This window comes from Mirounga leonina, unplaced genomic scaffold (assembly GCF_011800145.1).
Source record: "Mirounga leonina isolate KUSES-001 unplaced genomic scaffold, KU_Mleo_1.0 Mir_93, whole genome shotgun sequence".
NCBI classification, from domain to species: Eukaryota; Metazoa; Chordata; class Mammalia; order Carnivora; family Phocidae; genus Mirounga; species Mirounga leonina.
The window spans coordinates 664,377-681,609 of record NW_023270854.1 but is presented as its reverse complement, the minus strand read 5'-3'; the positions used below and the strand labels follow the sequence as shown (position 1 = coordinate 681,609).

Below are 17,233 nucleotides of genomic sequence, written 5' to 3'. Positions count from 1 at the left end.
GCTAACCCTGCTGACCACGGACAGGCGTGTGTGGCCCCTAGCTCAGCCCACTGACTGTGGACGGGCATGTGCGGCCATTCTGACAGTGCAGGGAAATGGGAAGTTGGCTTACTCAGAAATAGTACTCAGGGCAGGAACATACTGTTTTCTCAGGGCTCCCGGGGGCCCTGGGGTGTTGCAGCGGGGTGCACAGGGAGGGGTTTCTGACGCCGTTAGGTAGGTATCTCTGCCCTGCGGCTGGTGGGACTCTGAGTCACAAGGGGGACCCCCGGCCACCATGAAGGTAGCTCTCTGACGGCTGCTCACTCACGGCAGGCCCGGGGCTGCCCGGGTCCTCCCAGGTGGCTCTATCAGGATGAAGCATCTCTACTTGGGACTTCAGCTTCCTTTCCCAAAGCTCTAATCCAGCGGGAGTCAGATGGAAAAGATCCCTCCCTGGCCTCAGGGGGAAGCCTGTGCTCTGGAGCTTGCTCCCCTCCCGTGATGTCCAGGCCACCTCCCGCGCTCGGGACCTCACACGCACACACACGAGCTTCTTCGGGTTCCGTCCCGCTTCCCGCCTGCCCGAGAAGCCCCAGGGAGGCGCCAGGGGCTCTGGGCAGCACGGCCCCCAGATGGGGCGCTCGCTCCTGGCTCAGCCGGCGCACCAGGTGCAGCCGGCTCACGGGTTTGTCGTAAACAGACACCTGGCAGTAGGACAGACAGCTGCAGGCCGCCTCCAGCAGCCTCCTGCGTGCGCCCCGGCCCACGAGGGGCCCACCCGTCTCCCCCAAGCAGGGAAGAGGCTGCAGAAATCCGGCGGCTTTCCGTATTGAGACAACTCCTGCCCAGTTTGCAGGCTCAGCATTGATTTTTCTCCTTTACTTTGAATAGTTGTGTAGTTTAACGGAAGCTTAACAGTTAACAATTGGGGGTTTTAAAAGAAACATAATGGTATGTGTGAATGAGGATGTACTTTAGATGCACTATTCATCCTTCTTATCTCTTAATCGAGGTTTACTTTTAAGTGTTATTCCTAATCATAAAGGAGTATGGTATTCATTGTGGAAATTTGGAAAATATAACAAAGTATAAAAAAGAAAGCAGGCACCTTGTGTAATTTTACCCCCGCTAACGTTTGGTCCTGCCGGGCTTTCCCTGGTGTGTGTGCGTGTGCGTGGGGGTGTGCACATGTGTGTGCGGGTGCTCATTGTGTCCCAGGCGCCTCGTAAACAAAGCAGGATCGTACTGTAGACGTGGCTTGGGCTGTTGTGAGCAGTGTAGACGGGAGTTCTTAAGCAAGTTGCGTGGACGCGTCGAGTGCCGTTTGTACTCCCTGCTTTCCCTGTGATGACAGATGTCCTGTTGCTGAGTTTCTTTCCTGCATCTCCACACACGCACAGCCCAGCGTATCTATTTGGAAAGCTGAAGCATATCAGCCTGTGCCCGCATCAGAATAGGGCCCCAGTCACCTCGGATTCATGGAAAGCAAACCACAAAGTCGAACCCGGTCCGAGGGCCGCACTGGCCTGCCCGGAACACCTGTTTCCGCCCGTGCGACGCCTCGCACACACTTCTGCGGACTCTCCTGTTGACGGCTCCTTGTGGCTCATTTTATTTTGAGCCTCTGTTTAAGCAGGACCTCCTCCTCTCTGTGTCTTCGCTTCACTTCTTCTGTGGCTTCACTTCTTCTGGTTCCACAGTGGCTCGCCGTCGGGGAGGGCCAGCATCCCCTGCAGGGTCCTCTCCGTGTAGTCGAGTCCTCAGACGTAGTCTCTCTGCCCTTCATGCTCCCCGTGCCGATGGTGAGGCAGAGACGCAGAGCGACCCGGAGCCTGGCCCTGGCCATGCATGCCCCCCCCCCCGCCCCGTGGGACCCGCCCTTTGCCCCATCAGCTCCATGTCTGCAGGGTTATTCTTGCTAAGGGGACGAGATGCTCAGGCAGAAGAAGATGCGGCTCGTTGCCTCTTCCAGATGGGACACGGTCACTGAAGCACTAAAACCGCTTTGGAGCAAGCATGGCCCCAGGGGATGGAGCCCAGAGGGGCCCTGCTGTCCGTGCGCACCCTCAGCAGCAGGCTTCTGAGCCTCAGTTTCTTTGTCTATAAAAGGACAAGGTTGGGCCTAAAGTTCTCTTCAGTTTCGTTTTAACATTCTTAGGATTCCATTACTAACATGATTCAATCCATTTTGCTATTAAACTGGGTAATAAGCTACAATTTCTTTGACAAAAACCTGATACAATGGATTTTTCTTGTTTTCTCTACTTGTTAAATCATTGGACAAAAAAAAATTGAAGAAACATTTTGGATGTTAAATCCTGTCCCTCAGTGCGAAATCGAGCACAGCGTGGGCACCTGTGGGGACCTGTCCCCTGACTTTGGCCCCTGGCATCGGGCATAGAGTGGTACGCCCGCGAACACCGACATTGGCTGGGACCCAGGCGGCCTGACCACCAGCCTGTGTCTCCCATAATGCCGTGCGTCCCACCTGACTTACTTCAGACCTGTACTCGAAGGAGGATAGTTTTTGTGACAAGACTGCCAATCTGTGCTTTAGACTGTGAGGTTAACAGCACCCACCATAAGCCCTCCTGTCCCCGTTTGTACCGTTTTCTAACTGTCCACCCCTCTCCCAGTCTGCTCATGTTTCGCTCACCCACCTTCCGTTTGAGAGAATCTGGGAGGCCGTGGTGGGCGTTGGGCCTTCATCACAGAACCGGTCCCTGAGACACGTCTCCAGGAAGCACCTCCCCTGGGTCTTCACCGCGTTACCTGAACAGGTGCTCACCGCTCCATCTGTGAGCCCAATGTGGGACTGTTTTAGTTTCCAGAGGTCACTGGCCCTTTTGGTTTGGGCAGACAGACACATGGGGGTCTTTCGAGGACCTCTTCTGCCGCGTGGCCATTCTGCCCTCAGATGAGCACCAGAGGCTTTGCTCGGGGATGAGTCGGTGGCATCTGAGGGGAAGCCCCCAGCCAGCCTGCTGCCCCCACCCCCCAGCGCACACCACCCGTCAGCTCCGGGTGCTCAGGCTGCCCACGTGGGCCTGGCAGGTTCAGTCTGCACACATGTGCGCCCACGTCACAGGCAGGCTGTCTGTGGGCAGCTTCTCCTAAGCGGCTGGGACAGCCACCGGGGAGCTGCTCGCCACTGGGGAGCTCTGGCGGGGCCGCGCGGGCGCGTCGTGTCTGAGCCTCTCACCCTCTCCCTCCTCTCTGCCGTTTCTCACCAGAACTCGCTGGTGGTCGAGATCCCGCCTTTCCGCAACCAGAGAATAACCAGCCCCGTGCAAGTCAGCTTCTATGTCTGCAACGGGAAGAGAAAGAGAAGTCAGTACCAGCACTTCACCTACCTTCCTGCGAACGGTAACGCTCTCTTTCTAACCTTAAGCGCTGAAAATGAACCAAGGGGGCACTTTTTCTAAAAGACACAGGAATGCCGAGATGCTGTCGCCATGGAACAGTGTGGTTGCCTTGTAGGTTTCAGCTGCGTTATCATCCTGTTAGCAAGACCGTGTCCTCAGTTCTTAAAAAAAGAAGTGAAGCTTTCCGTTTTTTCCCTTTACTACTGCTGTGGATGGGGGCTGCATATTGGGGTAATTACTGACCGTTTTGCTGGCTGCTTGCAAATATAGAACAGCCCGGGGGAGAAAAAGTACAGCCCTTCTGTGCTCAAAAGCTGAGGTGGTCTAGGTGTGTGTTTAAATTCTATAGCTGTTTAAGGTGGAAAAGCAAATAGTTACAATTATTTTGCAGGTGCCTTTAGAAATAAATCTATGCTATTGAGCCTAAAGGCTAGTGCTTGATGTGGTCATTAACTAACATTAACGATTTCTGTGCTCCTGCTAATGCCCCACCTCCCATTTTTCCGTGAATAATCGCATCTCCCTGTGACCGTGAGGCTTTCAGGCCCGAGCACCTTTTACTCAACTAAATACTGTCCTCGCTGAGACTGTTTATACACTTTGAGGATAAATGCTTAGGACTTAGGGAAATCAGTTTGCCTTTTCTGCTTCTTAAGGTGTTTTTTTTTTTACCCCCAGAACTAGTAGAAAATAAATGTGCTCTGCGTTGTCCTCAGAGTATCGCCTGGCATTCTGCCTCGCGGGCCGGGGCATGCGCTCAGAGAGCACGGGATCGCTTGTCATCCCAGGTTCAGTTGTGTTTTGTGTCAGCTCAGCTCTGCCAATAATCTTTTTGTACAGTAGCTATTCTAAAAACTTAGGAGATTCATATAATTTAAGAGGGAAATTAGTTTTACACTAAAAACTATTGCAAAACCAGCCACGTTGCTTTCTTGGTAAAATCAAGATTCTCTGAGGGTTTAGTTCTCTTTAACCGTAAGGTGTCATTTACAAAATAGACTAGATCGTAGGAAGGCCTAGAATATCTGCGTTGATATCAGAATTAACTGTTTTCTGGGCAAATGTTAGCTGTGCCTTTGAAGATTGGAGTAATGCGGTCTTGTAAAGTCACCACCTCAAGAGAGGGGACGCAAGCTAGGACTGCAGAAAAGGACTGTGTGCATGTGAGCTGCTCCCACCGGGGTCGGGTGTCCTCGTGTCTGTGACCCTCCTGGGCGTGCGTGCTCTGCAACGTGCTCCATCCCATCTGCTCGTGGAATGAGGGGCAATATATCTTACCAGAGAAAATATTTAGTCATTTTTTGAAAATGTAATGATTTTGTCCTAATTAAACTTCAAACATGGTTGACCAAAAATTGAATGTTTTAAAGAAAACCAGGCTTTGTAAGAAAAATTGCTTTTTAAAGCAGTTTAGAAAATATCTCTCACATTAATGTTTCTGCAGTCCCTGCACCGAGCGGTAACACACACTCTCCCGTGTTGGCGGGAGAGGGCCTGTGACCTGCACCTCCTACAGGAGGGGACACTGAGCCCCAAGAACATGTTGCTAAGATACAGGGGTGCTGAGGGCTGTGCATGCGCCATCCTGTCTCCCTGCCCTGCAGTGGGAATCACATGCTGCAGCGTCACCCCACAGGGGCCTGACTGCCCTCTGCCCTAGGACCCCGTCCCCACCCTCTCTGTCTGCCCTAGGACCCCGTCCCCACCCTCTCCGTCTGCCCTGGCACCCAGTCACCACGTTCTCCATCTGCCCTGGGACCCTGTCACCACCCTCTCCATCTGCCCTGGGACCCCAGTACCAACCTCTCCGTCTGCCCCGGGACCCCGTCACCACCTTCTCCGTCTGCCCCGGGACCCCGTCCGCATATTCTCCATCTGCCCTGGGACCCCGTCCCCATGTTCTCCATCTGCCCGGGGACCCTGTCACCATGTTCTCCATCTGCCCCGGGACCCCGTCCCCACGTTCTCCATCTGTCCCGGGACCCTGTCACCACGTTCTCCGTCTGCCCTGGGACCCCGTCACCACCCTCTCCATCTGCCCCGGGACCCTGTCACCACGTTCTCCGTCTGCCCCAGGACCCCGTCCCCACGTTCTCCATCTGTCCCAGGACCCCATCCCCATGTTCTCCATCTGTCCCAGGACCCCGTCACCACCACCTCTGTCTGCCCCGGGACCCTGTCTCCACATTCTCCATCTGTCCCAAGACCCCGTCACCACCTTCTCTGTCTGCCCCGGGACCCCGTCACCACCTTCTCTGTCTGCCCCGGGACCCCATCCGCATGTTCTCCATCTGCCCTGGGACCCAGTCCCCACGTTCTCCATCTGCCCTGGAACCCCATCACCACGTTCTCCATTTGCCCCAGGACCCCATCCCCATGTTCTCCATCTGCCCTGGGACCCCATCCCCACGTTCTCCATCTGTCCTGGGACCCTGTCACCACGTTCTCCGTCTGCCCTGGGACCCCGTCACCACCCTCTCCATCTGCCCCGGGACCCCGTCACCACGTTCTCCGTCTGCCCCAGGACCCCGTCCCCACGTTCTCCATCTGTCCCAGGACCCCGTCACCACCACCTCTGTCTGCCCCGGGACCCTGTCTCCACATTCTCTATCTGTCCCGGGACCCCATCACCACCTTCTCTGTCTGCCCCGGGAGCCTGTCACCACCTTCTCTGTCTGCCCCGGAACCCCATCCGCATGTTCTCCATCTGCCCTGGGACCCAGTCCCCACGTTCTCCATCTGCCCCGGAACCCCATCACCACGTTCTCCGTTTGCCCCAGGACCCCATCCCCATGTTCTCCATCTGCCCCGGGACCCCGTCACCACCTTCTCCGTCTGCCTCAGGACCCCATCCCCACCTTCTCCATCTGCCCCAGGACCCCGTCACCACTTTCTCCATCTGCCCCGGGACCCTGTCACCACCTTCTCCGTCTGCCCCAGGACCCCGCCCCAACACTGTTCTCTGTTCTGCTCCTCACACCCATGCTCTAAACCATACCCCACGTGGATCCCCTGTCTGTAGGTGATGCTCCTTCCTAGACATAGTCTGTCCATCGAGCACTGGCCAGTCCGTCTGCCTCCATCAGGTGTCAGCGTCATCCACACTTCTGTCCTTGAGATTTGCTCCCACCCCGAGCGCCTGAGGCATCCCCACCGCCGGCCCCTGGGAGCGCCCTGGCCCTGCCCTGGCTTCCTGGGGTGGCTGGTCTCGGGTCTGGCCTGCTGGGGCGGGTGGGGGGGTTGGAACCACACCCACGCACCACTAGACTGTAAGCTCCCGAGAGCAGGGACCTCGGCCGGCATCTGACATCGTGGCTGAATCGCAAAGACAACCCTTATGTGGTTTTAAAAATAAACAAGAGAACGAATGAAAAAATTAGAACTCGTGTGTCTGGTTTTCAGTTTGGTGTTTGTCCTCACCGCGCACTCAGCAGGCCCACCCAGGCGTGAGCAGGTCCAGAGACCTGCGTGCTTAGCGCCTGCGCATCCGCGTCTTGGCACACTGCTTAGAGAGTCCCCCACGTACTGCGCCAGCCTGAGCCTCCCACCCGGACACCGGATTGTCAGCTCGGAGTCAAAAGACACGTGCCGTGTGGACGATAGCTTGGCAGGGATGGTTGGTTAGAAAGCATCAGGCGGTTTCTGAGCTGTTTGTGGTATGCTCCTTCTTCTCGGAGGCCTTGTTTGTGAGGTGCTGCCGTGCTCACCTGGGTGGTGGGTCCCTTCGCAGGTGCGCTTGCGTCTGGCTCAGGGGTCCATCCTGTGTTTTCCAACAACAGGTTCTTTTCAAGGTTCTTAAACGTGCCGTTGATATGTGCAAGGCCTTGGAAGTAAATCCACTTAAACCCTACCCGTAAAATTCATTTTCATGTACAAATATGTAAAGTCAAGTGCCCTTTTAGGTTTTCCATCAAAATTAGCTGTGGGTGCAGATGACGATGGGGACCACCTCTCCTCATGGTGGGAGACACACTGTGGTCCTCAGAGGTATGACCCCATGAGGCAATGCCCCGGGAGGCCACCCTCCCACAGAAAGGCAGGGACCGTCGCTGCCCCCACGCGGCCCCTGGGAGTGTAGGCGTTGGAAGTGAGAGGATCAAAGTGTTTGTTGCTTGGGGGCATGTGGGGGCCACCCCTGTGTCACCCTCTAGTCGCCTTCCCCACTTCTGGTCACAGCAGGCAAACTGACCTCAGCTGCCTGGGATGATGCCCACCTCGCCCTCTACCCACACCATCCGCCGTCTGAGGGGCCCCCCGTTTCAGCGTAATTGTCAGCGATCGGCCTGGACGAGGCCCACGAGGCCGAGCATGGAGGGCCCACAGGCTCCGCGGTTGGCTTCCGTCTTTGGCTTCTGGTCCATAGTGGGGCCCAGGACACTTGGGCTCCCTCACCGCTCTCAGGGGTTGGCCCAGTGTTTGATGGGGGACACGTTTCCGGCTGAATGAGAGGCGGAACAGAGTCACTGCCCGCCCGGCATCCCGGGGCAGCAGCTGAAGGCAGCAGTGAAAACCTTTGGTGTGATTCCGGAAGACGCTGCAAGGTGCACGGCAGGAGCCAGAGGGGTTTTCTTGTTGCTTGTCTGTTGCTGTTTTTGCTTGTGCCTAAATGCAGTCTTCTGCAAGGAGAACATCCTGTCTCCGTTTGGGCTGTGGGCGCCCAGGTGCCGACCTGGAGACAGACTCTGCCCACAGCAGGAACGGTCCACAGCTGCCCCAGCTCCGCGGCTTGAGTGAGGGTGGAGCAGAACCAGAGCTCTGGGCGGTGGCTTCCGGGCTCGGGGGGCAGAGCGTCGGTCAGCTGTGGCTCCGTGGGCTCACATTCCCGATGGCCGCCCGGTGCCTGGGACCAGCAGGCAGGGGCAGGAGCTCAGACGGGAAGGAACACAATATTCCAAGTAGAGCCTCACAGTTAGGTTGCAAAGTCTGTCTCAAAATGAGAAAATAAATCATGACACGTGACCGAGTCTTGGAGAGTACATCTTTGTGTCTGTTCTCCCTTGGCTTCCCAGAAGGGCCTGTCTGCTGACAGCTGAGCAGGTGAGGGTCCTGGGGCATCCCCAGGATCAGTCGGGCATGGCTCTGGGGACAGAGCTTTGTCGGGGGCCTGCCCGACCTTCGTGGACAGGACACACAGTCCTCAGTGTGGGGCAGCTCCCTCTCACAAACCCTCTCGGACTGTGGGAAGGAACCACCTCCACCTGCCGGGAGGGAGGGCAGCTGCTCCATGGTGGGGCCACTCCTGGTGGGGACGGGCTCTGTGGGCCCAGCGTGAGCGAGCTGGAGGAGTGGAGCTCCGTGCGTCCCTGCTCACCGCCGCATAAACATGCACGTACATGCGTGGCCCTCGTGAGACAGGGAGCTGACAGAAGACACACAGACCTCAAGAGGTGGAAAGACGGGTAGATTCTCTGTTTTCTGTTTGCGCCATTTAGTCCAGAAACAAGAGTATCCCCAGCGCTGAGGTGTCGGGCCTGGCTGCCAGCACCGGGTTCCCCGAGCAGCAGACCCCAGAGCCGAGGCTGCCGGCAGGAAGAGCCGGCCCAGAGCAGCCTGCGGGCCGACGGCCAGGCCAGTCCTCGCTCCAGCTCTGTGCGCGCATCCAGCTCTCGAGGGGCGGCCGGGTGTGCGGGTGGAATCCTGCCCATCATTCCAGGGGCCTCATCTTCACAGCGAGCTCTGGGTCTGCCTGTTCTCTTGAGCTTCAGGCCTCCTCGCTTTTCCGAGACCTTTGCATTAGAGTTTCATCCCAAAGTGATGACCTCCACAAAATCAGGACAGATGCTGAGTAGTGAGGCTGTCGGGAGAGGCTTTGGGGAGCCTTGTGCCTCGGGGATCCACACGGCACACCTGCCCGAGCTGGGTGGGAGGGCGCCCTCGGACAGGCTCCCCCGGGCCAGGCCTCACCCGGGCGCCCGCTCCTGTGGATGAGCAAGCGAGCTTGGTCCCGTGCAGGCCATGGTTTCTAGGGCACCGTGTTCCATGGTGCGCCCTGTATTTCTCCTGAAGAGGGCTGCGAGGCGTGTAAGCTCGTGGTCCTCGATGCATCAAGGCCCTGCCCGGTGAGCGTTCTCACCCCGCCTGACAGGAGCTGTGGAGGTGCCATCTGGGGAGCCACATGGGGTCCACAGCGGGGCCCCCAGGCTGAGACCGCCCCCGAGCCTCCTGTGCGGGGTGCTGGAGCTTCACCTGTCCTAGGAGACCTGCAGGTTTCGAATAAAGCAGATTATGTCGCATTTCTGACCATGGGTGTGGAGGGGTCGAGTCGGCCCAGGTGGCCGGGGGGTGTCCATCCTGGGGACTTCCTTCTAAAGTCACCCCGGACTCCCTTCTAAAGACAAAACAGTCAGGCGGGAGGCAGGCAGGGGTACTGGGCAAGGAGAACATAGCCCTGGCCCACGCGGAAGCTGCCTGCGGGCCTACAGGGCCTCCCATGACCTCGGGACACCCGCCTGCAGGCCTGCTGTGGTCAGTGGTCATGGACATTCTGGAACATTCTCCTCGAGTGAGCTCAGCTGTGGGATAAGCGTATCACAAGTGAGTGTGTTGGCGGTGGGAGCAGGGTCCACGCCCGGCGGTGAGCGCTGTCCGGTGAGACGCTCTGACGTTCCTCCTCCTTAGAGCCTCACACGACCCATGTACACTTTGTTTAGTAAGTCTGACTGTCTTGCTATTTTAGCCAGAAAATGGGGACCCGTGCCTTAATTTCCCTTTCCCATCTTCAACCTGACATGTAGAGGTGAGGGGGGCTGTGTGTCCCCACCAGCCGCAGGAGGAGCCTGCGAGGGGTTCAGGAACCATCCCCAGGCTCGGGAAGGCGGCCGGCTTCCTCCTGCGTGGGCGAGATGCTGTGACACTGGATGGAGACTGTTTCTTGCATCACCTTCTGGACAAGGCTTCTACCGCTGGTCTGCATGGTGCCGACCCCGCTGTAGGCTGTGGGCCCCAGGGGTGAGAGGCCCCCAGGGCTCAGAAGCTGGGCTCCTGGGAAGGAGACGTGGAGGCGCTTTTCCCTCCCGGGCTGCCTGGTGCCCCGCAGTCCGACGCCCTGGCCACCAGCACACGCAGACCGTGGCGTCCCGACCGCGGGGAGAGGATTTTGAACTTACAGCAGAGCAGATTGCAGGACGGGGAGCCTGGGTCTGAGCCCATGTGAAAGAGCAGGAGTCCGGCCTGCTGGGGAAACGGTGGAGAGGCTCACTCCACCAGGAGCCTGTCTGGGGGGATGCTGGGGGCATCTGTGCAGTCTGAGGAGGGCTGAGGGGGTAGGGGGGCCATGGGCCACCAAACACAGGGACGTGCATGGCGAAGACTTGACAACTGTATCACGCAGGTGGGCATCCTGTCCCCCGGGAGCCCACCAGCTATCAGGGAGGCGCGGTCCCCGGGGCTCTGCCCAGAATCCCCACCCTCAGAGCGGCTGCTTGGACCGTGAATCTCGTCCCCTTCAAAGGCAGTTTTGGCGATTATCGGATGAAAATGCTCGATGCATCTCCTGGCACGTGTGGCCCATTCTGACTGGTCTGCAGTCAGTCTCCGTGGGTCCTAGCTCCTCTTGTATAGGATCCCGGAGGAGCTGGGGGCTGGTGCCCAGATGGGGAGCTGACCCTGTCCCTGACACCTGCCAACCCTCTGTCACTCGAGGACGTGGAGCCAGGACACAGAGTGGGGATGGCCACGCCACTGCGACCCCTGACCCCAGGAGATCGGGCCTTGCTGGAAACCTGGCGTGTTCGGCGTGGATGCTGGTTAAGCTGTGTGGTAAAGACAGGGGGCAGGTCCCCAAAGGAAGAGAGACAGGATCCCGAGTTGAAATGCCCTCCGTGTGCATTCGCTTGCCTCCTGGTGCCTGCGCCCCAGACCAGCCCTGGAATTCACTCTGGGCTCTGGATGTGGAGAGACGATGCGGCCTCGCCCCTCGGGGCTTGTAGTTGGGGTGGTTCCAGTTACTACTTTTCCTTTCTCGTTATTTAAAAAGGCATGCCCTGAAGTTATCATTGTGGGTGTTTATATTGGTGGTAAAACCGGGGCTTTAATGTCATGCAACAAACAGAAAACAATCTGAGCTTTGTTCTCGGGGGTTTAGAACAAAACGCCTTTTGTCCAGGACTGAGCAGGGTACCTGGGGAGGGCTAGTGTGTGTGTACGGGGAGACGGGAGTGGCGGGGGCAGCTCTGGCCGCATCCCGGGCACCTCGGCATGCGTTCCGATCAGCGGACCCGGAGCTCTTGCAGAAGAAGCGTGTCCGGATCCGAGCCGTGCTTGGATCTGGAGGCTGGACGTCCCCGAGCTCAGGGCCAGTGGCTTGGATTTGGGAAGGGCGGCTTCCAGAGGGTGGTGCCACCTTCCCACCGATCCTCACGCGGTGGACAGAGATCTCTCTCTTCCTCTTCCCAAAACCACATCCCTGTAGAATCAGGGCCCCTACCCCCCCAGGACCTCATTTAGCTATAATTACCCCCAAAGCCTTATCTCCAAATAAAGCCACAGTGCAGTTAGGCCTTCAGCCTCTGGATTTGAGGGACACGATCTGGTCAGTAGCAGTGTCCCTGGCTTGTCCAAGACCAAGGAGCGGGACCCTGACTCCTGGCCCCCTACTTCTCCCCCTGAGGGCTGGAGACGGTGGTTTGGACACGGGGGCACGTGGACTGCTCGTATGTATCCCTCGCCATCTGCTGGGTAGATGTGAGTCTGTTTTGGGGCCAGGGACACAGGCCCATGGGGGTTCCACGGCCTCAGGGCCCTGCAGTCCGCGGGTCTCTGCAGGACTCGGGCCTCCGGGCAGAAAGCTCAGGGCGACAGAGTGGTGACTCTCCCCGAGGTACGGACGTCTCATCCCCAGCTGTGGCTGGGGTCTGTCTGTGTGTGCCGGACACAGCACGTTTGAAAGAAAAGACACAGATGGAAATGTGTGCTTTTTGCTCACGCAGCTTTGGAACTGGAGAATTCTTTACAGTCGCGTACTCCTGTGTTAATCGGGATCTGGGCTCCATGTCGGGCGCTGGGGCCACAAGATCGCGGACGTGTTGAAGTCCGCACTCGCAGAGCGGTCTGGCATTCCGTGTTTGTTGAGTGCCGTCGTGGTTTTCTGGAGAAAACAGTGGGATGTGTGTGGTGCTGGTGCTCAGTGGGGCCCGGTCCCCAGACGTCTCCGTTAGAAATGGAAGAACGCTTGTCTTCGCTCACCTCAGGCCTTGGGCCACCGCTGGGCTGGAGGGTTGGCCCAAACAGCATGTCGAAATTGAATTGCTCGACTTGGCCCTTCAGCAAAGGACAGGATGTGTCTGACAACGGGCAGGACACGGGGAAGACACAGGAGGGATAGACGCATGTAAGAGGGGGCGGTGTCCACCTGTGTGCGTGGGGATGGCGGGCACATGCATCTGTAACAGCCCACAGGTCTTGGGACGGTGTGAGCACCCCCAGGCAGGAATCCCGTCACCTCGTTCTGGGCCACCTGTGGGAGCTGGTCCTGGCCACCACGGCCGTCTGCATCCAGGCAGGGTCCTGGGGTCAAGGCCCTGCTCCTGGGTCCCACTACAGGCCTGGGGCTGCGTCGCCATCAGCCCAGGGCCTCTGGCTGGCTCCGTCCCACTCCCCTGTGAAAATAGCCAGTGGTGCCATTCACCACCTGCATGGCATCCCTGTGTGAGAGGCAGCTGCTAACCCGAAGGCCGGGCCATCCTGGGGAGACTGAGCCCGGCCGGGTGTGTGTGCTGCATGCACTCAGTTGCAAGGGACGTGCAAATGGGGTGGGGTGGGGTGTCCGCCCCGGGCCCGGAGCCCTGCAGAGCAAAGCACACACTGCTTGATCACCTTGAGGCAGCTGCACAGCCCAAATCTGTGAACTGCGAGGCCCCTGAACCCAAGTCAGTGCGATTCAGAAAGGCAGCCGGCCCTGCCGTGAGCCCCCCGACCTCGGCTGGGGCTCCCAAAAGGGGCTCTGCTTTGCTCACGGGAATGGGAAGCCACTGCCGTGGGGGGTGGAGCCCATGCGCCAGATGTGGGGTTTCTTCGAGCCGGGCCAGGGTGTTCTGGAATGCCCTCTGGCCCACAGACGGCCATTGTAGGGGCTGTGGGTGGCGTGGGGATCCTCGGGGACAGGCTTCTGCTGCCACGTCGTCTGCAGGCGGCTCGGCTCCAGGGGCCTGGGGTCCCTGCTGAGGGACCAGGCCCTTCCCTGGGTCAGCTGCCCTTTGACCGAGGACGGGACGCGTAGCTTTGGGAGCTGAGGGGACACCTCCCGGCCTCCTCCACACATGCTGTCTCCACAGAACACAGCCGCTGTGCCAAGCGCGAGCCCTTCAGGGCGAACACCAGCTCGGCACGGAGGGCACCCCACCTTTTCCATGAGAACAGGCTTTGTACGCGGCAGTCGCCTTCAAGATTAGCGTTAATCTTTCACACGTTTGCGTGCTGTAATAAATCTGGATTATAAACTCGCGGCTGGCGCAGGGGCGTGGGCTCCTGTCACCATCCCTCCCGCCCAGGCCAGCGCGGTGGATGGCCGGGAGGGAACCAGACATTGCGTCACACCAAGCCCCAGGTCTGGAAGGAAGCTGCTCTGGGCCGTGGACGAGGCCCCGCCGCGCCGCCCGAGTCCCGCGCAGGACGCGGCCTCCTTCTTCCCTCGCTAATAAGAAACAGACATGTTCTCGCTGGTTCTGATTTACACAGATGCTGCTCGTTCCCTTTGAAGTCCACACGAGAAATCCAATTTAAACGCCGCGTGTTCGTGCCTTTGAGCTTCTGTGGGGGCCACGGGGGCAGCGGACGCTGTTTTCCAGGCTAGCCCGTGTCCCAGGCCCTGGCGCTCCTGTGTGTGTTGCCCTTTGCCTGCAGTCAGCTGGCTCGTCCTATGACCCCAGCACCTGGCCCTGAGTCACCAGGGCCTGTCTTCTCTGTGCCTCACGACCTGCCGCCCTGGGGGGCCCCCGAGCTGCAGAGTGGTCACTATGTCAGTTAAGGGCCCCCGCGTTTATTCCCCGAGGGCGACTGTCCCAGGGTTGCAGGCAGAGGTCTGGCCCACCTCGTGGGGACATCTGCTCCGAGAAGGCCCAGCTCAGCGGCACCCGGGGGTCTGGGCGGGCTGGGGTCCAGCCTCACGGCGTCGGCTCTGCCACGACTGGGCACCGTGCCCCCACACTGGCCGTCGGAAGGGGACGCGTGTCCTGTGTCCTCCCTTCGGTGGCGGGTGTGGGCCCACACAGAGGCTCTGCGAGATTGTGCTGTGGGGACTTTCCCAGAAAGGGTCCTAGGGAGCCCCGTGACGTGGGAGTTCATGCTGGTGCCACTGGGCAGCTTTAAACACGTCGTAAACAACAGAGGCCGCAGGGCGTGCACGAGGGGGCCTACGCCTGCTCACTCCTGCCCAGCGAGGGCGGGCAGCCTCTGACCCGCCGCCTGGGACCGCTGGTTCTGGCCGCTCGCTGGGCGCACCATCGCTGCGTGCCAGGTAAATCCCCCGTGCGGGCGTTTCCTGGCCGTGCATGCGCGTGGACGGGTAGGAGTTTGTTTGTTTGTTTTTTTAAGATTTTATTTATTTGACAGAGAGAGACACAGCGAGAGAGGGAACATAAGCAGGGTTGGTGGGAGAGGGAGAAGCAGGCTTCCCGCCGAGCAGGGAGCCCGACGCAGGGCTCGATCCCAGGACCCAAGGATCATGACCTGAGCCGAAGGCAGACGCTCAACGACTGAGCCACCCAGGCGCCCATTTTTTTTTTTTTTTTTTTTTTTTTAGTTTTTAAAGAGCTCAGGGGACACCTTATGAGAGAGACGAGTTGGCCCCCGTGCCTGGCTGGAAATCCAGCGCAGCGAAGACGGAATCCCAGAAGGGTTTCAGTTTAATCTGCCAGACGTATATATATCCCTAAAATCACAAACTGAAAATTACCAAACTAATTTAGAAGTTAACGTTCACCATTCCATTTGCCCGCACTTTGCCCTAGCGTCTCGTGAATGGGGGATGTGTGGGGGCCGGGGGTCCTTGGGGCCCCGTCAGAAGGTGCAGGCCCGTCTGCCTCTTAGGGGCTGACTTCGTCCCCTCTGCTGTTTCTGGATTTTCAACGTGCTGGCAACAGGCAGGGACGGTCACCCCGGGGTGGGGGGACACCTCCGGCTGCTGCACGGCTGCGTCTCTCGTGTAAGATGAGCAGGTCCCAGCTCTGCGCTCAGCTCAACATGGGGATGTCCAGCTCTGCGCTCCACCTGTCTGTGGATACAGAGCACGGGGCCCACCTGGCAGAGCCTCGCCGAGGAGGGCAGCCCAGCTGGAGGCCACGGCCTGGGATGGGGGCTTCACAGCAGAAACGTGCGGGCTGTGGCAGCTCTAGGGTCCGCGTTGGTCACTGCTGGGTGGATTGGAAGTTGGAAGAAAGTCCCTGGGAGCACGGGGGCTTTCTGGGGGCCGCCTGACACGGCCACAGCGTTTCTGCACGCGGACGTCGGAGCCCAGGGACACACTGCCCCCCAGGTGGGGCGCAGCCTGGGAGTCTCCGTAGTCCCCGGTGCCCTGCTGCCCCAAGCCAGGTGCATGCCCTCCGCTGGGGCCTGGGGTCGCTGCGGCCTCCGTAAGGAGCAAGACTAGCTGTTTTGGACACGCACATGGGTCCTCGGTGGCCCCGGCTCTTCCCCGAGACCCAAATCTGCTGATGCAGAGCATGCATGATGGACGCATGGTGATAAAACGCCACCCAGGGAAGAGCGAGCTCTTCTCAGGTCCCTTCTGCAGCCAACGGGATTTCTCTCTGGACAGCCCTCTGCTGGGACTCGCCCTCAACCAGAGCCCTGACCCCCCAGTCCCGGGAAAGAGAGAGAAACCCCTTTCCCAGCGAAGGAGCACGAGAGTGGTGTGGGTGCCCGGGCCCCTCCTGGCAATGAGCGGACCCTGTGGGGGCCACGCGGCGGATGCAGACCAGCCCACACCCGAGGTGCCTGGTGTGAAGACCAGCTCTGCTGCTCCCCATGGGGCTCACCTGCCCCCACAAAGGCAGAGCAAAGGAGAACGATCCTGTGGAGAGCCCCAGGAGCTGGGTGCTAGGACTTGGTGATTCTGGGGGACTTAGACACCCAGGGGCCTGCTGGTCACCGAGCCCGGGCGCCGCCCTCGAGCTGGACGTGAGGGAACGCTGGCTCCGTGCAGACCTCCTGTGTAGGAAGCGCCCCTGGTCCTTGTTCGTGGCTGCCGGCAGAGGTCATGGCGTAGACGGGCTTTGCTTTATTTAAGGTGAAGCCTGGGGCCCCACGTAGGAGGCCCCCAGGCCGCCACACACCCGTCCGCGCCACAGGAAGCAGCAGGGTGGGGGGTTCTCCAGACAAGCCGTTACCCACGAGACCTTCGGCGCGGTGCCCGGTGTGGCGTCCCCGTGTGCTGGGAACAGTGACTCGGAGCGGACTTCCGTCCACAGGCGAGCAGACGGGGCCCCAAGATGCACGAGGGCAGGAGACGCCCGGGGAGACCGCGGGTCCTGCGAAAACCCCCCCCGCACGCCCGCCAGTAGTCCGACCGATGTTCCCTTCGAAGCGGGGCCGCTGGTGGAGGGTCGGACGGGCCCTCTACTGCCGTCTGCCTTGTAGCCCCGCTTCCCGGGGAGGGCGGACAGGAGGAGGCCCGGGGCTGCGCAGCTGGGGCGGCCTGTCGTAAGCAGCTCCTCTGTGAGGAGCAGACGCAACAGGGAGCCCAGGTGGGCGTGTTTTCCCCCCACCGCGATCGCCGAGTACTGTTTCTCCCGGGTTTTATGGACATCTCCGCGCCATCTTGGGGCGTGCTCGAGATCCCCGAATGTGCAGACGTTTATCAGATAGGGCGTCAGTAGCAGGAGAAACGCGGTCGTACATCCAAGTTAAAATTTTTGCTTTGATTACTACAAATCCATGGGCCCTTGGGTCCA

General features: G+C 59.3%; 1 protein-coding gene across 4 annotated transcripts in view; it reads left to right on the top strand.

The window, feature by feature from the left end:
• Nucleotides 1-17,233, top strand: part of NFATC1 (nuclear factor of activated T cells 1) — a 100,166-nt gene that overhangs the window by 50,673 nt on the left and 32,260 nt on the right. For 3 of the 4 annotated variants that reach the window (XM_034996123.1, XM_034996125.1, XM_034996124.1), the window contains exon 8: nt 3,216-3,348. In XM_034996123.1, coding sequence (XP_034852014.1) covers nt 3,216-3,348 — 133 coding nt within the window. Of the gene's footprint in view, nt 1-3,215; nt 3,349-6,369; nt 6,986-17,233 lie in introns of those variants that run through there. The other variant, XM_034996126.1, reaches the window with a different exon arrangement.